Source organism: Salmo trutta, chromosome 3, assembly GCF_901001165.1.
Source record: "Salmo trutta chromosome 3, fSalTru1.1, whole genome shotgun sequence".
Taxonomy (NCBI): domain Eukaryota; kingdom Metazoa; phylum Chordata; class Actinopteri; order Salmoniformes; family Salmonidae; genus Salmo; species Salmo trutta.
Genome location: NC_042959.1, coordinates 59,521,215 through 59,544,191, shown reverse-complemented (window position 1 = coordinate 59,544,191; position 22,977 = coordinate 59,521,215). Strand labels below are relative to the sequence as shown.

General features: G+C 44.7%; 1 protein-coding gene across 1 annotated transcript in view; it reads right to left on the bottom strand.

Annotated features, from left to right (window-relative positions):
• lars2 (leucyl-tRNA synthetase 2, mitochondrial) overlaps positions 1-22,977 on the bottom strand; it is a 50,106-nt gene that overhangs the window by 7,342 nt on the left and 19,787 nt on the right. Inside the window, exons 4-17 of the mRNA XM_029743515.1 lie at positions 21,566-21,657; positions 21,412-21,472; positions 21,070-21,159; positions 20,420-20,563; positions 17,856-17,963; positions 16,794-16,953; positions 13,623-13,727; positions 12,621-12,736; positions 12,113-12,396; positions 8,286-8,384; positions 4,771-4,908; positions 4,403-4,506; positions 1,396-1,578; positions 1,086-1,255 (exon numbers count right to left, since the gene is read on the bottom strand). Of these exons, the coding sequence (XP_029599375.1) occupies positions 1,086-1,255; positions 1,396-1,578; positions 4,403-4,506; positions 4,771-4,908; positions 8,286-8,384; positions 12,113-12,396; positions 12,621-12,736; positions 13,623-13,727; positions 16,794-16,953; positions 17,856-17,963; positions 20,420-20,563; positions 21,070-21,159; positions 21,412-21,472; positions 21,566-21,657 (1,854 nt within the window). The remainder of the gene's footprint in view (positions 1-1,085; positions 1,256-1,395; positions 1,579-4,402; positions 4,507-4,770; positions 4,909-8,285; positions 8,385-12,112; positions 12,397-12,620; positions 12,737-13,622; positions 13,728-16,793; positions 16,954-17,855; positions 17,964-20,419; positions 20,564-21,069; positions 21,160-21,411; positions 21,473-21,565; positions 21,658-22,977) is intronic.

The following is a 22,977-nucleotide window of genomic DNA, read 5'->3' as shown; positions in this document are numbered from 1 at the left end:
GCACAGGGCCCTTTAACAGCACGGACTCTGAAGGGCGAGAAGAGAATCAAACCCCACCGACCACACTGAGGGAGTTGGAACACAAGCCGGCTATTTATAAAGTGTGAAAGCGTCACTATTGGATATCAAATCAATTTCCATTCTCTGCTCTGGGCTGCCAGACCTGAGAGTGGTTTCAGGTTACTATATAGATCCCAGGATGAAATGACAACAGCAGCTTCTCCTGTTATGCAACGCTGAGGCTAAAATGCACAGTATGGACGTAGCCTATAATTCCTCATGGAATACGATAAGGTGCTATAGTTAACACAGCGTCATCATCTTTTCTTATTTATATATACGGACTTGGGAGAGGCGAAGGTTGAGAGCCGTGTGTCCTCCGAAACACGACCCAGCGAAGCCGCACTGCTTCTTGACACAATGCCCGCTTAACCTGGAAGCCAGCCGCACCAATGTGTCGGAGGAAACACCGTACACCTGGCGACCATGTCAGTGTGCACTGCGCCCTGTCCGCCACAGGAGTCGATAGAGCGCGATGGGACAAGGATATCCCTGCCGGGCCAAACAAGGATATCCCAGCCAATTGTGCGCAACCCCATGGGTCTCCAGGTCGCGGCCAGCTGCGACAGAGCCTGGACTCTAACCAGGATCTCTACTGGCACAGCTAGCACTGTGATGCAGTACATTAGACCACTGCACCACTCGGGAGGCCTCCAGTGTCATATTCACACACCACAAATAAAGGTAAAATAAAAAAAATAAAGTGAAACCTGCAGCACTAATTGAACATTTGATGACAAGCTCTGCAGCGGGAACATAAGAGAGAGACTAATACTGGTATGACAAATACCCATTTCAAATGTCGCACGTAAGAAGACATGGATGATACAAATATTCAATGCATTTACATATTCAGGTATAAGGTCTGAGCATGATAAGGCAGTTTCAGTCTACAGTTAGTGACACCTACTGGTAAAGGTGGGTAGTACAACACAAACAGTAGAATAATGAAAACACGACTTCTCTGTGTTTAGGAATGTTCAGTAACATTCTAAGGGTGCTGATATGTAGCGTGGACATTCTACCTGTTCCACGGCAAAGTTCTTGTTCTCCCAGATTTTCCTGGCGTCTGCCTGCTCCTTTCTCTTCAGCAACGAAGGGTTGGGGACGTCCCCATCCTGCCGAGCACTCCTCAGCTTGGTCACCAGCCCCCACAGACGAGACTGCCATCGCAGTACCCCGGGCAGAGCGTCCGCTGACGGGGACAAGACATATACACTTTACACCACAGACAAGCCTGCCAAAACACATTATAAACATCCGTACTGGACGTTAATAATTAAACTCCCCCACAACGGGGGGGGGGGGGGGGTTCACAGGGTGCGTGTAACTCACTCTTGATGTCCCAGAGGATGTCCTGTTCAGGGGGAGCAGCGTAGAGGACGTAAAGACGGACAGTGTCGATGCCATACTGCTGCACCACCTCCTGAGGGTCCAGGCCGTTGTGTTTCGACTTGGACATCTTCTCCCACGTCACCTGCAGCCCGGCCTTACTACCCACCTGCACCGGCTCCTCACCTGACACAGGGGACAAGGCAATGGTTAGCACTGGACACCTGTATACATCTCCAGCCAACTGTCCGTTGTCTGAAATGGCACTCTATTACTACTTTTGTAGTGCACAATATAGGGTGCCACTTCAGATTTGCCTGCATGTACATGTAAAAAGCAAATACTGACAGTAGAAGATAAATGGTTTTTAAAAAAAAGCCTCCTGAGAAACAGACAGAACAATCTTTCAGTCAATTCCTTGATCAGTCTGTTTACTCAGGGCTAGAACTCATTTGTGTGTGTGTCCAGTGTGGAAGCCCTCAGAGAGTGATATAAAGCCTCACCTCTATGAACGGAGCCAGTGTCCGTGTTTACCCAGTTGCCAAGCAACGGGAAGAGGAGAAAAGCCACAACAACAAAAAAATCCACAAAAGAATTCTGAGAAAGATCTAGTCTAGAGTCTAAGCCCTGTCTAAGCCCAGAAGGTGGGGGAATTGTTTTAAGATACCAAGGATCATTTAGCTATTTGATTTAGAATTTTAAGAAGGTATAAAAAAAAATAGACTTTTTTTTAATGCATTACTGCTATTAGCCAATAGAAACACAGTGAATGAGTCACTACATGGAACAAGAGATAGTAAAAAAACACAAAAAACAAAAAGGAAGTTTGTTCTGATGTGTCTGTCCTATATCTGAGAGATACAAGAATGATCAGGTATTTACAGTGCCTTCGGAAAGTATTCAGACCCCTTGACTTTTTCCACATTTTGTTAGGTTACAGCCTTATTCTAAAATTGAATAAATCGTTTTTTTCCCCCTCATCAATCTACACACAATACCCCATAATGTTTTTAGAAATATAATAGAATTATATGAATAGAATTGTTCATACCATTTAAAATCAGGAATTTGTTAAAGCACCTTTGGCAGCAATTACAGCCTTGAGTCTTAGGTATGACACCACAAGCATGGCACACCTGTATTTGGGGAGTTTCTTCAATTCTTCTCTGCAGATGCTCTCAAGCTGTCAGATTGGATGGGGAGCGTTGCTGCACAGCTATTTTCAGGTCTCTCCAAAGAAGTTAGATCGGGTTCAAGTCCGGCCATTCAAGGCCATTGTCCCGAAGCCACTCCTGTGTTGTCTTGGCTGTGTGCCTTGGGTCGTTGTCCTGTTTGAAGGTGAACCTTCGCCACAGTCTGAGGTCCTGAGCACTCTGGAGAAGGTTTTCATCAATGATCTATCTGTACTTTGCTCCGTTCAGCTTTTCCTTTATCCTGACTATTCTCCTAGTCTCTGCCTCTGAAAAATATCCCCACAGCATGATGCTGACAACACCATGCTTCACCGTAGGGATGGTGCCAGGTTTCCTCCAGACGTGATGCTTGGCGTTCAGGCCAAAGAGTTCAATCTTGGTTTCATCAGACCAGAGAATCTTGTTTCTCATGGTCAGAGTCCTTTAGGTGCCTATTGGCAAACTCCAAGCGGGCGATTGTGCCTTTTACTGAAGAGTGGCTTCCGTCTGGCCACTCGACCATAAAGACCTGATTGGTGGAGTGCTGCAGAGATGGTTGTCCTTCTAGAAGGTCCTCCCATCACCACAGAGGAACTCTAGAGCTCTGTCTGAGTGACCAGAGGGTTCTTGGTCACCTCCCTGACCAAGGCCCTTCTTCCCTGATTGTTCAGTTTTTTGGGCCGGGCGGCCAGCTCTAGGAATAGTGTTGGTGATTCCAAACTTCTTCCATTTAAGAATGATGGAGGCCACTGTGGTCTTGGGGATCTTCAATGCTGCAGACATTTTTTTGGTACCCTGCCCCAGATCTGTGCCTCGACACAATCCTGTTTCGGAGCTCTACAGACAATTCAACCTCATGGCTTGGTTTTTGCTCTGACATGCACTGTCAACAGTGGGACCTTATATAGACAGGTGTGTACCTTTCCAAATCATGTCCAATCAATTTAATCTACTACAGATGGACTCCAATCAAGTTGTAGAAACATCTCAAGGATGATCAATGGAAACAGTATGCACCTGAGCTCAATTTCGAGTCTCATAGCAAAGGCTCTGAATACTTATGTAAATAAGGTTCCTGTTTTTTAGTTCTAATACATTTTCTAACATTTCTAAAAACCTGTTTTCACTTTGTCATTGTGCGGTATTGTGTGTAGATTGCTGAGGATTTTCATTTATTTAATCCATTTTAGAATAAGATCTGAATACTTTCCGAAGGCACTGTATCCCCTTATTTTAGGTACTAAACCATCTCCATATACTGTACTTCCATAAATGTTTTAAACTGGTACCGGGGACCTTCAGACAAGTCTGTCTCAACTTTCCACAGAGGTGTTAGCTTTCCAAAACACACACATTAGTGTGTAGCCCAAATCATTCGGACGCTACAGACAGAAGTTGGCAGATGACTCTTGTGAGGCTTGTGGTCATCCTAGAGCAAAACGGATAACACCACTGTGTTTGTGAGAGTGTCATCTTAGAATGGTCATAATAGTTTGTAGGCTAAACTGTTTGAACGCTACAGAGGTTTTTGTGAGAAGACTGATTTTCGGGATGTCTCATGGTCTGACAAACACCGCTGTAGCTCCCCCACCTTTCACCACAGATGCAGAAGGACAATATCTCTTGCTTAAACAGAAATATTTTAATGGTATTTTTTGATTATGTTAATTTGATTTAAATTGTAGGCTAAGGGTTAAGACGGTGCTTCTCCACTCTTTCTTCTAAGACCTGACAAGGAAAACCTTTTGAGCAAACCTCAGGAATCCATCTGTGAGGGATGTCTACTAACTCTAACCTGTGAATGCAGGCGTGTAAAGTCCCCACCCTGCTGTGCCCACCTGTGAAGTCGATATCGTCTCTCTTCAGGTACTGTCCGCTGTCTGCAGCTCTAAACGTCTGGCTCTTGACGAGGCCCTGCACCAGCAGCTTCTTGAAAGGCTCCCTGGAGTGGACATTCAAAGAGCTTACATTTTTGACATTTTATTTCTGAAGGGAATAATTATACAAACGTTACAAAGACGTTTTGGCAATGGTGCCTTCTTCAGTTAGCTTCCACTTACTTTTAAGTGGACATTTTCACTTGATGTCAATGGGAGACTAAGTAAAAATTCAGTTTCATTGGAAGTTAGGATTCACCCCTAAGTGGGTACAACCTTTTGGCACAATAGTTCTATTGATATCGACAAGTGAACAATAGTTGTTGTACCTGTGTCCCACTAGGCCCTGATCCCAACAGAAGTGACTGAGGAAGCGTGCATAGTACAGGTGCATAACAGCATGCTCCTTCCCCCCAATGTACACGTCCACAGGAAGCCAGTGGTCTGCCAGGGAGCGCTCAAAAGGCCTGGGGTGGAGAGATGGGGGCACAAGTTAGTTTGAGTGAAATAAACTGTTATCACTCCAATTTATATTTGGTGTTTTCTGTCTATTTGTTTTTTTTAAACTTTTTTTTTTAACAGTATAGTGAGAGAATAATAATCTTGGAAGGGATTCACCAATATAACAAGTAGCTCAACTATAGAAGCTGTTATAGTAAATACGACTACATCATGTGTAAGGTGTTTGGTCTTTGATTTTATGTGTAGATATATCCTCTAGGGGGCAGCCTGGGCCTTAAGCAGGCTAGCACAGGTAGCTACTATAATAACATCTATCCCACAAGTCAGACGAGGGGCATCCTCCTGAAGGCAGGCACGCACGCACACACGCACGCACGCACGCACGCACTCACGCACACACGCACGCACGCACGGACACACAAACATAAATGTATATCCTGATGATGAGTAATCAGAGCTCAGAGGGGAGAGGTGAGGTAACCCTTCCTCTCAGATAGATCCTTCAGATAGGAATTGTCTGGTTGTAGATCTGACCAAGTCACCAGACAACAATGAGGAAGAGGATAGAAGATGTTAGTTTGGATGGCTCCAAACTCCTAATGCTACTTAGATAACGCTATATCACTCTGTGTGTGTGTGTGTGTCACCTTACACAGTACACACAGTCCTCTCTGCCAGTGGATGATGTCTCAGGATAATTGAACTGGCTAAACGAGTTAGACTCACTGGGCAGAAAATGACCTACCCTCCCTGTGTCCTGGTGTCAGGCCAAAAACGCATGCACACGCACACCCGCACCCGCACACAAACACACTACCCTCTTGGTGGCCCCCACCCTACCAAAACCTCAGCCCAGGCCACAGCAAGCCAACAGGATGCTCAAACAGTTTAATTGCTTTTTCAGTTCTGGCATAATCTGTCCAGCTAAGAAATAAAAGAGGGAGAGGCCAGCACCCTCTTAAAGCAGCTTTACAGCAGGGTAAATCCATTTGAATTCAATCCATTTTTGACGGCATTAATTGTAATTTTTTTCAAGCAGACCACCATCGTCCCTATGCCCAAGAAAGTGAAGGTAACCTGCCTAAATGATTACTACCCCGTAGCACTCACGTCGGTAGTCATGAAGTGCTTTGAAAGGCTGGTCATGGCTCACATCAACACCATCATCCTGGAAACCAAAGACCCACTCCACTTCGCATACCACCAACAACAGATCCACAGATGACGCAAATCTCAATCACACTCCACACTACCCTTTCCATTCAGGCCAAAGAGTTCAATCTTGGTTTCATCAGACCAGAGAATATTGTTTTCATGGTCTAAGAGTCATGTGCTTTCATGTGCCTTTTACTGAGGACTGGCTTCCATCTGGCCACTCTACCATAAAGGCCTGATTGGTGGTGCTGCAGAAATGGTTGTCCTTATGGAAGGTTCTCTAATCTCCACAGAGGAACTCTGGAGCTCTGTCAGAGTGACCAGCAGGTCCTTGGACACCTCCCTGACCAAGGCCCTTCTCCCCCGATTGCTCAGTTTGGCAGGGCGACCAGCTCTAGGATAAGTCTTGGTGGTTCCAAACTTCTTCCATTTAAGAATGATGGAGGCCACTGTGTTCTTGCGGACCTTCAATGCTGCAAAAATGTTTTGGTACCCTTCCCAGATCTGTGCCTCCACACAATCCTGTCTCGGAGCTCTACGGACAATTCACTGTCAACTGTGGGACCTTATATAGACAGGTGTGTGCCTTTCCAAATCATGTCCAATCAATTGAATTTACGACAGGTGGATTCCAATCAAGATGCAGAAACATCTCAAGGATGATCAATGGAAACAGGATGCACCTGAGCTCAATTTCAAATCTCATAGCGAAGGGACTGAATTCTTATGTAAATAAGGCATCTGTTTTTGATTTTTTTATACATTTGCAAACATTTCTAAACACCTGTTTTTGCTTTGTCATTATGTGGTATTGTTTGTAGATTGATGACGATTTTTTGTATTTATTTCATACATTTTAGAATAAGGCTGTAACATAACAAAATGTGGAAAAAGTCAAAGGGCCTGTATACTTTCCGAAGGCACTGTACGTTGTAGCTCAGAGCATATTTCACATCATCTGAGGTTTTTGTGCTGTGTCAGCCATCAGTTGACCACAACATACCTTGAATACTACTATAATAATACTAATAAATGGTGGATTTCATTTCAATCATAGAAATAGAATTCATAGAATGGACCAATTTCTTCAGACCACTGCAATTTAGCTGGTACACCATTGAAAATGAATTGACATTTTAACATGAATTACTACCACAAAGATGACTGCCCATTTTAGTACATTTATCAGCCAAAACATGACACCCATCCTGTATTCAAGAGCATGTTGTGTCTCAACCGATGGCGGGCACAACACAAAAACTTCAGATGATGTCAAACAGGGTCTAAGATACAAAATATGTGAATATCAAAAAAATGATAATAATAAATAAAAAAATAAGAATTCCATAAATTATAAAATAGTTTGACAACCCTGTTTGTAAGCTTTTAAATTATATCAATCTCAACTGTTCTTTTCCAGTGATGAAGACTTGGATGTCTCCTGGTATTGTGCCGTATACAACAATGAGTCAACTTGAGCACCTTTATTTCAACTGTTTGGGCATTCAGGTCCAAAACGTCACTTTCTGAGCACTTCTACAAATGGGCAAATATGTATGTAAGGTTTTGTTCGAATCAAAAGGGGTGCTGTCAAAATGTGATTGAATTTAAATGGATTTACCCAGCAAGATCAGTGAAGGAAAGACAAGTCCTGCCTTTGGGAAATTAATCTCTTTTGTTAAAGCTCTGGGTATCGCCACCGCCCCAGCAGCTAACTGCCAGGAGTTTATCATCTCCATCAGCAGGGAATACAATTTAACGGTATGCGTGCGTGTTTGTGTGTGTATGAAATTGACTGTTTGAGAGGAAGTGTAAAAGGGTGTGCTGATGTGTGAGTGGAAAAAACATGTGTCAGTGATTAAATGGACAATGCATATTACATTTGTAATATTTGTCTAGATTCTCGTTGTCTTCAAAACAGCTGTAGACTGGAGAGTAGATTACCTAAGGTGACTTTTGTCTCTACTGCGGTTTCATTTTGGAACAGTCCCAAAAAATATTATCTCTAATCTTTCCTTTTAAATCAGTCAGTACCAGGTCCTACAACACTCCCTCTCCCGCTCTCTATCCCTCTTTCATGTTGTAGGACCTGGTACTGACTGATTTAAAAGTAGAGATTATATTTGGGGGGGATAGGAAGATAGATAAGACAGAGAGTGATACTACAGACAGAGGAAGAGAAAATCCCAGGTCACTTGTCTTGGTTGTGGGGGTCAGTGTATCTCACCTGTCTTGGTTGTGGGGGTCAGTGTATCTGAAATAGTACCAGGATGAGTCCACAAACGTGTCCATGGTGTCGGTCTCCCTTCTGGCCGGCCCTTTACACCTGACAAGACACAACAGGAGAGAGAGGTCAAATAGAATCAGAACAAACTTTATTTAAAGTGCATTTAAACACTGCATCAAATGTAAGTTAGCTCTCCAACCTAATTTCTGCAGGAAGGAGATAGCGCTGGAGGGAGATAGCGCTGGAGGGAGATAGCGCTGGAGGGAGATATGATTTCAAATGTCAAACACAGTATAATGATTGAATATGACACGGCTCAAGTCTTAGTGGGTATTTTGTCATGTAGCTACAGTAGCTAGCTGGTTTGAATCACCGTTTCCTATTCGTAGTGACACATGAGAGGTAAGAGTGCAGTCATTTTAGAAATGATAAACGTCTACCCCATTGTCCTACTGTGAAATGACTTTTGTTAGTTTAGTTTTGTTAGTTTAGTTTGTAGGCATAAAGTGTCCAGAGAACTGGCCTGTGTAGTGTGTATCTAATGTGAGCTGGAACCATCTGTCTGTGGAGGTCCTGTCCCGTAGGAGATGCCCCAGTCAGGCTGGAACCATCTGTCTGTGGAGGTCCTGTCCCGTAGGAGATGCCCCAGTCAGGCTGGAACCACTACACTACACAGCCATCAGATCCCTGCTCCTGTGCCCTGACTAAATAGCACTGCCAGAGGGACACAGAACCGGCCAGCACCACGCCAGCTTGGTGGGTGGGTGGGTGGGTGCGCCAGCTTGGTGGGTGGGTGGGTGGGTGCGCCAGCTTGGTGTGTGTGTGTCTGTTGGAAGTGCCATCCCAGGCCGTTTTCATCCAATCCAAATAGAGCTCTCTGTACACACTGCTCATCTGTCAGCCTCACAGAGAGCAACACACGACACTGGCAAAGGCGAGTGACAAAAAAAATCAACTCTTTTTGTACCTACTTTCAACATGCACACTGGAACTGAGAATGTGTCTCACTGTTTAATGAGTCTCCATAGAATAGAACCACCCAGTCAGAATCACCATGCCAGGAAGACCATCAGCAACACTAGAGAAGAACACTACAGCACCCAGTCAGAATCACCATGCCAGGAAGACCATCAGCAACACTAGATAAGAACACTACAGCACCCAGTCAGAATCACCATGCCAGGAAGACCATCAGCAACACTAGAGAAGAACACTACAGCACCCAGTCAGAATCACCATGCCAGGAAGACCATCAGCAACACTAGATAAGAACACTACAGCACCCAGTCAGAATCACCATGCCAGGAAGACCATCAGCAACACTAGAGAAGAACACTACAGCACCCAGTCAGAATCACCATGCCAGGAAGACCATCAGCAACACTAGAGAAGAACACTACAGCACCCAGTCAGAATCACCATGCCAGGAAGACCATCAGCAACACTAGAGAAGAACACTACAGCACCCAGTCAGAATCACCATGCCAGGAAGACCATCAGCAACACTAGAGAAGAACACTACAGCACCGTATCTGGTCCCCTGTAGTACAATGTTTTTAATGGCGCAAACAGGCACAAGTTGTCACACACAAGCATATCAACACACCCTCACACTTTTACTCTTAAGGTGAGACTACCCCTCTTCACAAACAATCTCTCTCTCACACACACACACACACACACACACACACACACACACACACACTATAATAAGGCAGAGAGGTTGCTTAGCAACAAGGCTAAGGTGTAGCAGGGTAATACCCAGGTGCCATTTCATGAGATCAAAACGTACCATCATACCAAAGAGCCTTTCATGACAAAATAGCTAAATAAATGAAAAACCCACACAGAAGAGGCATTATAGTATTCCAAGAATTGCATGTGGCTGCACACCCCTCTCCTGTGGTTTTCCCTCTCTTTTCCAGATCGACCATTCAGGGTACAGATTATTGTCATTTGACAGACAGTTTCAGACTCCTGGGGGGGCTGTGATTGCCTGGACACGTGCTATGGTTCTGTCCTGTCCTGTTGTATATAGGCTGATATCAGGAATGACAGAGTAGCAGAGCTACAATTCCAACCAGATAGCAAAATGAAACTGAAATTGCATTGCGGGTGTGTGAGTGCCAGATTGGGGAAGTATCCCCTCAAACAGACGTGGCATCAGAAGCAAGAACAATTTAGTTCCTTACTGTAATAGTTTTGCATTAAAATGGTCAAAAATAAGAAAGAAAAAAATTGCTTTTTTTCCTCAAGCAAGAATTTATCTACGACATATGACATATATATGACATATGTGAAGAACCTAATTGGAGGAGCCTAATGGGAGGGATATGTAACATGATAACTAGCTGTTATTGACAGAGAGGTTTGGAACGCTCTTTGTTATTGGTCTATTAACTTATACCGCCTGCTGATGTCACCAGGCAAGCCAAAATGGGAATCAAAAACACTATCCTGGTGTAGCAAGCTAGCTGGACTAATTACACACAGGGTTCAACTGAGGGGCCAATTCACAGCAGTAGGCAGACAGGGAGCAGAGACAATATCAGCGGTGGAGGAAATGACTTCTCAAGGACGAGACAGACAGATAAAACTCCATCTCCCCCACCATCTCTCATCAAACACTTTCTGTACACTCCACCCGACAGTTAATTGGACATGATCGTTGAGTTAAGCGAGTGAATTTCCTCTGACGCTGTCAACAAGAGATGGAGAGACAAGGAAGAGGAGGAGGAGGAGACCGTCTCTGGATATAGCCGTCAGACCAGATGACCCCATCTCTCTCTCTCTGTATGACTGTCTGGCTGAGCTGTTGAAACAGCATTTCCTAGTTACTGTACCTCAATTCCATGTCCAATCATGGAACTATAATGATTTTCAAGGAGCAATCTCCCCATGAAGAAATCCTATGTTGGTGAGGGTCTTCGTCATGAGAAGCTGGGTTTGCCCGGTGGGCCTTGGTCAAAATTGATGCACTATATAGGAAACAGGGTGCCATCTGGGATGCAACCGCCGTTTAACGAGCAGCAGGGAGCATTTTCACACATTTCATTGACAGTCACCGTCTGCCTGTCTCTGTGTGTGGTGGGGGCATAGACATGCCTGGCATGTAGGCCTCAGCTGGTTTATATAACCACTGTGACATCTGTCACTCATTACATAACCCTGGTGCCATGTGTGTGTGTGTGTGTGTGTGTGTGTGTGTGTGTGTGTGTGTGTGTGTGTGTGTGTGTGTGTGTGTGTGTGTGTGTGTGTGGTGGGGGCATAGACATGCCTGGCATGTAGGCCTCAGCTGGTTTATATAACCACTGTGACATCTGTCACTGATTACATAACCCTGGTCCCTGTGTGTTAAAAACTAACCGGTATTCATATCCTCAATACACAGTGGTTGAATCACTTTATCCTGTTCTACCTTTTAGTACAGGTAGAAAGGGGGAACTGATTGAGTAGAAAACTGAAAGCATGGGAAATAATTGCCTGAACCTTAGAACGAGAGAGAGAGAGAGAGAGAGAGAGAGAGAGAGAGAGTCGCTGACTAACCATTGAGAAAGATACACGACCTTGAAAAAATTATTTGATTTTAATATAAGTGGAATAAAGTGAACTCCATCACTTATGTTTGTGAACTAGCTATGAACTTCCAATCCAACTGACAGTACCAGCACTCATTTCCAAACTGGACATCTGACCGGATGGCATTAGATTCTGACCCAGGCTGATGGGTCCTGGTTCCAGTGCAGTGCCCTACATAGGGAATAGAGTGCCATTTGGTATGCAACTGAAGTGTTCTCACACCTCACTCAGTGTCAGTGTGTTCTCACCTGGGACAGGTACAGCTGATCCAGTCATCAGCGTGCTCCAGAGGGGATGCTCCCTTCCCCGTGAGGGACGGTAGTTTGGGCAGGGTGATTGGAAGTTGCTCCTCAGGGACTGCCACCGGACCACAAGACCCACAATGCACCATGGGGATGGGCGTACCCCAGTACCGCTGCCGGGAAATCAGCCAATCCCTGAGCTTGGTGCTGGTCAGGTGGCCGCCCACTTTTCTCTCTCTGGCCTTCTGGGTGATGGAGTCAAAAGCCTCCTCCCTGCTGAGGCCTGTGAACTACACAGAAGAGGGGGATGGACGGAGAGAGAACAGGATGACAGTTTAGAAGCTCAAACACACATGAATTCAACAAAACTCAACTATTTGCCGATACTTCATTCAACCATAAATAAGGTTCTTCCATTAATAGCCATAAAACAATATGTAGAATGACTGAAATGCTGTTTTACTGGTAACGTTGTGTAGAGTGACAGTGTGTGTTGCTGTGTGTCCAGACAGACCTCAGCAGAGTTGAGCAGTGTGTGTCCTCCATCCTCCTGGCCCTTCAGGACTGGGCTCCAGCTCAGACCCAGAGCCCTGGCCACAGAAGCATCCTCCACACGGCTGTCAGGGATACCTGCCATGGACACACACATGATACATTTGTCACACACACTTGCACACCACCATGTCATTTTATAACACTAATTTCCTGCAATTCTACACATTTTGCAATAGAGTGGAGGTAAATGTTTGCAGTTTTTAATATGATAAGTGATAAACAATGAGCCCCACCGCGGTCGTTAATTCAACCTTGCTTCCTATAACTTTAGATAGCAGGCCGCAAGACTAACTTACCAACCTACATTTATTTTGCCGACATGGGCTAATTGAGTGACTGCTGATGCACAACCAAATTTCTAAAATTGCACCTTGTGTATTCTATTATTCTAACTCTCAACAGTAATTTGAGACCCCGACTGAGTTGAAATTGGTCAAAGGGCCTACAAAAAAGAGGAGGCCGTGGGTTGCTGGGATATGGTTAGTTCCTCATGGGTATTGCCTCCTTGTGGACTCGTGGAGTGAGACAAACACCCAAAGCACCAAGCAGGGAACTCCTTCTAGAGAGTTAAAGTTACATCATTCCAACAGCAGCCAAACGCCCAGTGTACGACAGAGACACACTGCAGGCTCAAGGACACACCGGCACAGTGGCATCTACAAACATGTACAGGACACAGGGAAAGACTAAATGTGATTCTTAAATTTCCCTAGCCACCGTGCTTCTACATCTGCATTGCTTGCTGTTTGGGGTTTTAGGCTGGGTTTCTGAATAGCACTTTGTGACATCGGCTGATGTAAAAAGGGATTTATAAATACAATTGATTGATTGAAATTTGATTGAAAAAGAGAGACGAATAAAAGACCAAGAACAAAAGCTCAGAGGTCAATAATACACAGTGAGTACATGAGTGTATGTGCAAGCCATGTGAACGTTCAAACCCACACACACATCCACGTACCGATGACAGTATCTAAATGACCTTCAAACTCCTGCTTGCTGGAGATCACCAGGGGAATTTCCTGACCGGTAAATAGGTTGTGGGCGGTGACCTCTGTCAGGCAGTCTGGGGGTCAAAGGTTAGGAGTCAGCGAGGGAGAGCTTCTCCCCTGGGGCCTCATTATCAACAATCAGAGAGAGAAAAGATAGAGAAAGAGAGAGACAGCGTGACAGAGGGAGAGAGAGCGAGAGAGAGAGAGAGGGCAAATAGATAGTGAAAGAGAGTGAGAGAGGTGGGGGAGTGAGAAAAAGAGAGCGAGACTGATAGACAAAGAGAGCGATTCAGGGGAATCCCAATTAAAACACACAGAGGCAACAGGAGAAGAGCAGGAGAGCAACACATACAGTTGAAGTCGGAAGTTTACATACACCTATGCCAAATAAATTAAACTCCGTTTTTCACAATTCCTGACATTTAATCCAAGTAAAAATTACCTGTTTTAGGTCAGTTAGGATCACCACTTTATTTTAAGAATGTGAAATGTCAGAATAATAGTAGAGAGAATGATTTATTTCAGCTTTAATTTCTTTCATCACATTCTCAGTGGGTCAGAAGTTTACATACACTTAATTAGTATTTGGTAGCATTGCCTTTAAATTGTTTAAATTGGGTCAAACATTTCAGGCAGCCTTCCACAAGCTTCCCACAATAAGTTGGGTGAATTTTGGCCCATTCCTCCTGTCAGAGCTGGTATAACTGAGTCAGGTTTGTAGGCCTCCTTGCTCTAACACGATTTTTCAGCTCAGCCCACAAATGTTCTATAGGATTGAGGTCAGAGCTTTGCGATGGTCACTCCAAAACCTTGACTTTGTTGTCTTTAAGCCATTTTGCCACAACTTTGGAAGTATGCTTGGGGTCATTGTCCATTTGGAAGACCCATTTACGACCAAGCTATAACTTCCTGACTGATGTCTTGAGGTGTTGCTTCAATGTATCCACATCATTTTCCTGCCATCTATATTGTGAAGTGCACCAGTCCCTCCTGCAGCAAAGCACCCACAAAACATGATGCTGCCACTCCCTTGCTTCACGGTTGGGATGGTGTTCTTCGGCTTGCAAGCATCCTCCTTTTTCCTCCAAACATAACGATGGTCATTATGATCAAACAGTTATATTTTTGTTTCATCAGACCAGAGGACATTTCTCCAAAAAGTATGATCTTTGTCCCCATGTGCAGTTGCAAACCGTAGTCTGGCTTTTTTATGGCGGTTTTGGAGCAGTGGCTTCTTCCTTGCTGAGCGACCTTTCAGGTTATGTCGATATTGGACTCGTTTTACTGTGGATATAGATACTTTTGTACACGTTTCCTCCAGCATCTTCACAAGGTCCTTTGCTGTTGTTCTGGGATTGATTTGCACTTTTCGCACCAAAGTATGTTCATCTCTAGGAGACAGAACGTGTCTCCTTCCTGAGCGGTATGACGGCTGCGTGGTCCCATGGTGTTTATACTTGCGTACTATTGTTTATACAGATGAACGTGGTAGCTTCAGGCGTTTGGAAATTGCTCCCATGGATGAACCAGACTTGTGGACGTCTACAATTTGTTTTCTGAGGTCTTGGCTGATTTCTTTTGATTTTCCCATGATGTCAAGCAAAGAGGCACTGAGTTTGGAGGTAGGCCTTGAAATACATCCACAGGTACACCTCCAATTGACTCAAATTATGTCAATTAGCCTATCAAAAACTTCTAAAGCCATGACATCATTTTCTGGAATTTTCCAAGCTGTTTAAAGGCACAGTCAACTTAGTGTATGTAAACTTCTGACCCACTGGAATTGTGATACAGTGATTTATAAGTGAAATAATCTGTCTGTAAACAATTGCTGGAAAAATTACTTGTGTGATGCACAAAGTAGATGTCCTAACCGACTTGCCAAAACTATAGTTTGTTAAGAAGAAATTTGTGAAGTGGTTGAAAAACAAGTTTTAATGACTCCAACCTAAGTGTATGTAAACTTCCGACTTCAACTGTAACATATCTTGGAGGGTATACCCATGCACAACTGTCTCTCTCCACACACACACACACACACACACACACACACACACACACACACACACACCTCTATCTGGACATAAAATAAACATTGATATACCCGTGTTGCACTGTGTTTCAGCTTAGCGTGAGCAAGCACTAAACTCAACATCAACATCCAACATGGACTACTAACAGCCAGTACTTATTTATACTACACTGAGCAAAAATATAAACGCAACATGTAAAGTGTTGGTTCCATGTTTCATGAGCTGAAATAAATAACACAGACATTTTCCATTCACACAAAAAGCTTATTTATCTCAAATTGTGAGCACAAATTTGTTTACATCCCTGTTAGTGAGCATTTCTCCTTTGTCAAAATAACCCATCCACCTGACAGGTGTGGCATATCAAGAAGCTGATTAAATTTAATTGTCATTACACAGGTGCACCTTGTGCTGGGAACAATAAAAGGCCACTCTAAAATGTGCAGTTTTGTCACACAACGCAATGCCACGTTTCAAATTTTGAGGGGTCGTGGAATTGGCATGCTGACTGCAGGGATGTCCACCAGAGCTGTTGCCAGAGAACTTATTGTTCATTTCTCTACCATAAGCCACCTCAAATGTTTTAGAGAACCGGGCTCACAAATGCAGGCCACGTGTATGGCGTCCTGTGGGTGAGCGGTTTGCTGATGTCAACATTGTGAACAGAGTGCCCCATGTTGACGGTGGGGTTATGTTATGGGCAGGAATAAGCTATAGACAACTAACATAAGTGCATTTAATTGATGGCAATTTGAATGCCCAGAAATACCATGAAGTGATCCAGAGGCCCATTGTGAGGCCCATTTCTTTTAAGGTATCTGTGACCAAGAGATGCATATCTGTATTCCCAGTCATGTGAAATCCATAAATTAGGGCCTAATAAATGTATTTCAATTGACTGATTTCCTTATATGAACTGTAACTCAGTAAAATATTTGAAATTGTTGCATGTTGCATTTATATTTTTGTTCAGTAAAACGTGCCATTGCTCCGACAGAGTTACAATGGGCCACATACACTAAATATTTACTGTAAGCCACTTTGGACAAAAGCGGCACTTAAAAAATGACCACAGACTACCAGGTCTGGACAGTGGTTCCTTCCTACCTCTGCCTGTCTGCAGGACTCTCTCCAGGGCTGAGCGGACTGGGCTGGTACCATGCAGCAGTCTGTGGGAGGGGAGGATGGACAGGTAGGCAGCCCCAAACACAGCCTCTGGGCTGGAGGTGTAGCCTGCTAGAGTCTCCCCCGTCTCCTCCCCATTCACCTGCATGGAGGAAAGGATAGAGAGACACACACACAGTTTATGGATAAATGCATGACAGGACAGTAACTTGGTTACATTTGTTGTTGAGTGGGGTAAAGGAGGATAGTTAAAAAAAGAAACAACACTAGTTGGTAAGAAAAAAAGAAAACACCGTAGTGAGGTTTGTATGCAATATTTAGCAATTGATCATGTTTTAACGTTAATCAGTTAACATGCTATCGCCTGAAAGAAACCCATTAAATTGGCACCAAAAATACAGAATCATAATACAGCTACTCTGGGAGTCATTTAGAACAGAACACCCTTGACAATGTTAAAGATGTAACGGGACTGGTTCCTGCTTCCCATCTACAAAACCACCGCTGGCACTACTTTTAATTACCCACACTGCCTGGTTCTGACTGATTTATGAGAACCCCCCTCACTCTCTCACACACACACACACACACACACACACACACACACACACACACAGAGAGAGAGAGAAAGTCACAACCCTCCCTTTACCAGAAATTTGATTACGATTTTAATAAGGAAGGAAGGCGTCAACCTAATACATTTCCTCCGTCTGTTGCAAGGAGTTCTATGACTGGGGTGACTGGAGCTCACAATAGGCTTTTAGCAAAACCATTTTGGAATGTCAATACTCTATTCAACATTCTAAAAGTGCATTTGGATAGTTCAATGGAAATAAACACAGCCACACAGTCACTACGTTTGATTAAATTTCTGCTTGCAGAGGGACGACTGGTGCTGCTAGCTGAATGAGAATGATGTAGTAGGTGAGAATCTCAGAGCTAATCCTAGAATACCTTCAAATGTTTATACCTGGAAGACTAAGTAGTCTGAACTAAACCAGGATGGACTGACAAGAAGGAACAGATGAGAGATGTGAGTCTAACCTTGAGGTGGAAGTCGAAGTAGCAGCCGGTGCAGTCTCCAATCCAGTTGGCCTGCATGGCCTTGACCCCGTACCACTCTGGCAGCTCCGCCAGGGCGTCCAGGAGGGGCTGGGAGAGAGAAATACACAATAAAAAATGTTAAATCATATTGATGCTAAATAAATCATAAAGATGTTAAATCATATTGTAATGTCAGATGAAGATACTGTATACGTTTGAGGAACACTCACTGGGTTTAAGTCCCAGATCAGCACATCATTTACTTCTCCTCTTTACCCTGAGAGGCTCTTCCAAAGCTCAGCCAATCTACTGGCACAATACCAGTCTACCTCGTCTCACATTATGTAGTCAAAGAGGGATTTTAGAAATCCTGACCTCCACACGCCCTACTTTTGCGTTTATCGCAAAGCAAATCGCTCATGACTCAACAACAGTTTCATAACGAGAGAGAGAGAAAGAGAGAGAGAGAGAGACACACACACACACAGATTTTTAAAAGGAAGCTATGCATAACAACAAGGGGCAGGCCAGAAAGTCCCAGCTGGGTTCCGCTTCTGCCTGAATGGAGAATACAAAAAGGCAACAGCACCAATTTGATATACCTCTCCCCCACTATCACAACCCAATCCCAAACCACCCTCTGAGATCTCTACCCAACACACTAATAACACTAATAACAGCAATACAACCAACACTAACAATGGCGATAAGGATGATTGTAATTGCAGTGTGTATCAATGTTATTTCACTGTTTCTCAAGCATGGATGGAGAGAGAGAGAGACACAATCAGAGAGAGAGAGAGAGAGAGAGAGAGAGAATGAAAGATGGAATCTGAGAGAGTGAGAAAGAGATTGGTGTCCTGCCATAAATGCTGGTGTCTTTGTGTCAGTCAAGCAGCCTAGCAACAACGCCAGTGTGAGCATACAGCCAGGCTGCCAGCAGGCTGTGGTGTCTGAGACACCCCGCCTCGAGGTGTCACAGCGATGTCACCAAGAACAAACACCCGCTGAGGGGAACGGAGGTGAGGTGGTACTCTGCTCAAACCATGAGAAGAAGAGAAAAAAAACTCAACTAAACTGTGTTTTTGTCTCCGGAAAAGAAGTGGCATCATTGGAGCCACATAAACCTGAGGGTTTAACCAGAGATGTAGGGTTTCCATGGCAACCCAGCAAAGCCATAACATTCTATATCAATAAAATGAGGGTGGCGAAGGTTTTTTGTGTGTCCGTGTCAATGTCCGTGTGGGTGGCTGTGAGTGTGTGTTTCCCTGCATCTTTTGGATACATGAAATATTTGATGACACATGCACGTGAATATATCTGAGGCTGCCTATGTAGCAATCTAGCAAAGCTTACAAGAGTGTGTATGTTCGTATGCCTGTGTAAAATGATGAATGTATGTGTAAAGTCTGTGTGAGGCTGGTAATTGAAGTGAATGCCATTGTGTTGATTTAGTGTGATGTGTTCAAATTAGTGAGTCCATCAGTGTGTGTTATTGTGCATGAAATAGAAAACATCTATTGTCAATGTAATTATTAACTGTGTTCATCATGTGTGTATGTGTGTGTGTGCGTGAATCTCAGAGATAAAGTGGAGTGACAGGGTCATACTGCTGAAGCCTACTGGTTAATGTGTGAGTGACTAGTGTATGTCTTTACCAGGGGAAACTGGAAATGTTAGCAGCATGCACGCACACATCAATCAACCCTTATCAATCAAGGCTCAAGAAGCAAAGGGAACCTGACATTCTGGCCCACCAATCAGACCGGTTTGGAAGGCTTCCACTCAGAGCTTCTCAGTACCAACCATTCCTCATCTGGAGAGGTTGGAATCAGCACACCTTCAGTTACGCTCACTCCATGTGCCCAGGTTCAAGCTGCCTGTGTGTGTGTGTGTGTGTGTGTGTGTGTGTGTGTGTGTGTGTGTGTGTGTGTGTGTGTGTGTGTGTGTGTGTGTGTGTGTGTGTGCCCATCCCATGGGTGAAATAAATCTCCAGAGAGGGTAATTTCAACCCAGAGCGTAGCTGGTAGTGGCTGGTAGTGATTATGAGACCGTGCTGCTGGAGACGTGGAGGTTTCTCATCAGTCCGGCGAGGCCAGCCTGGGAATGACACTCTCAGCAGGCTGCTGATTACACAGCCAGGGCTGGGTTCAAGTAGTATTTATTTTCTTTCAAATACTCTGAGCATTTGATTGACCCAGTCTGAAGTGCCAGATGGGTGGGCTTTGTAGTTTGCACTTTTGGAACTATTCCATTGGTTCCATTGTGCCAGGTAAGATCACTCAATCACAGCTAAAGTATTTGAAAGAAAACAGATCCAACTTGAGCCCAGGTTTGATCCACAGCCAGGGCTGAAGCTGCTGCCATGGTTTGTGCAGTGATTGACATCAGAGGGGTCTCCCCCCCTTCCATTCTCACACAGCCTCTAATGTAGCCAGCCAATCAGATTATGCCAAAAGGCGCAGGTGGCGAGATTGATGTGATAGGACGCCCTTTGACCCTTATTGCTGCTGACGGGCTTATCACCAACACACCCTCCATGCGCACGAGACACACACACCTACCTTGGCGTAGTTGGTGGTCTTAATGAACCACTGCCTAAGTAATTTCTGCTCCACCAGAGCTCCAGACCTCCAGGAGCACCCGCTGTCATCCACCTGCTCATCAGCCAACACCGTCTGGTCCACAGGGTCCCAGTTCACCACCGCCTGGAACACACACACACACAGATTACAATTACTACAAATACACACAGACAAAGACAAACATAAGCCAACATCACAGGAGCTGATCAAATCAGAGAAAGATGCCTACTGATACGAGTGCCAAAATACCTTGCATCTGATTAAACTACATGACCTCTCCACTACAGCACAGATTTTTGGATTGTCTGTAATCTGCTACACAAAATGTGTTTTCCTCACAAAGCCACAGGAGGCTCCATAGTTACTGAAGACTGTTCCCCAGGCCACTGAGCCTCTGTGGCCTGCCTGAGAGTCATCCTCCTGGGGTGTGTCTCCCTCATCCTGCCTCCCTGGAGCTCTACACACGGCCCATGACAATACCAGGGGCATGACTGCATCACATTAGTCCAAAGTGTCATCATCTCCTCGTTAGCAGAGATGGAAAGGAGATGAAGAGAGGAAACCACTTTGGACTATTGAGACACAGCCTATGACAAGGATTGGACAGACTCAAGGCCCCCTGAATCTACCTCTTTCTGATAGGCCAGTCCTGCATTGAAGAGCTTGACGAACAGCCACTGGGTCCACCTGTAGTAGTCTGGCAGGCAGGTGGTCACCTCCTGGTCAGAGGAGAGGGAAGCAGAGGGATCCACAAGATGATTCATACACACACACACACACACACACACACACACACACACACACACACACACACACACACACACACACACACACACACACACACACACACACACACACACACACACACACACACACACACACACACACACACACACACACACACACACACACACACACAGAGCCTCCCACTGGACGGTTGGAGGTGGTGCTCAGCTCCTCCCATTACTCACCTTGTCCCAATTAAAGCAGAGCCCTAGGCTGTCGAGCTGCTCCCGCATGGACTGGATATTACTGGGGACGGACAGGGGAGAGGAGGACGTTAGGGGGAATGAGAGAGAGAAAGAGGGAGAGAGAGATCTGTTTGTGTCATATCTTGTAATGTACCTCTTAGTCCATTCCTCCGGGTCAAGGCCTCTCTCGATGGCAGCGTTCTCTGCTGGGAGTCCAAAAGCATCCCAGCCCATTGGGTTTAGCACCTAAAAGCAGTTACACAGAAATCAGTTACATATCAAACCTGGCTGTTCTTCCCAGCCCATTGGGTTTTACACGTTACACACAGCCCCCAAGAAAACAGTTCATTTACATTTAAAATACTTGGCAATTACTAAAGGCCTGGCAATTACTAAATACAGCTATAGCTGTGCTTCAGACAACAAACCGGCACAGATGCCATATGTGAACATATCATACCTGACTTTTCAGTATATCCCTTTAACACAGACTGGTTTGAGAGTGCTCAAGCACATCCCTAGTACTAGAGCATTGGACCGTAATACTGTCAAGCATGCATCTTTAAACATGCACAACAGTGTCTACCTTTTCCATAATCTCTGTTCTATGCCAGAAGACATGTTATATACGTAGAAGCTGTTAAACCCAACCAGAGCGTAAGGCAGAGAGGTGAGGGAACATAACATCTAATGCATGTAGAGTGGCTGTGCACAGGCCCAGAAAGGCCTAATGTTGTAATGTGAGTTATACATTAGAATAGGAGGGGACATACTGGCGCTGGTCTGATTGGATGTGTAACATGGAGGATGGTAATAGGAATCAAGGCCTCTCTGTTTGCATCATCATCAATATTTCATTCACACCCGTATGGGGATGTTGTGATGTAAGGCATTGTACTTTGCAGCACTGACAGATGTGATCAGAGGTTTATACAGGCTTCCAGCTTCTGCTTGCTTGCAGTCAGTCAATCAGTCGGTCCCATCCTTCTCACCCCTCTCCTCATAATGTGTTTTCTCACTTCTTTCCACTTCTTCATACCAGTGTCTCCCTCCTTCCCTCCGCTTCTCACAACACTATTAAGAATTGAGAAGCTCTTTTCACCCTTCACTATTCCTTCTTGATCCTTCACTTTTCTTCCACCCATACCCTTACGGAAGAGAAAGAAAACAGAGAGGCAATGAAGGCAGGAGTGGAGAAGAGAATGGAAGAGCAGTGGCGAGAGAGAGAGAGAGAGAGGTGAGGGGGACAGGAGAGTGGAGAGGAGTGTGTATCGACTAACGAGTCTGACGCTTCAGACAAATCGGTATCCTTGGTAACTGCCTGGGCCTAATTTGTAAAGCCGAGTGCTGGATGTTATCAGTCTAAGTGAGCGCCTTCGTGCCGAGGTAAAACATACAGACATTGACTAGAGAAATTAGCACCTGTAGATCTAGTAATATAAAGACGATCCTACCGTCATTTAAATAGATGTGCTTGCCGTGTTAATACACCGTTGTTCAGGTTTAAATGAAGTCCTGATGGACAGGACAGGCTGTCTGCCTCGGTTCATTTCTCAAAGTTACATC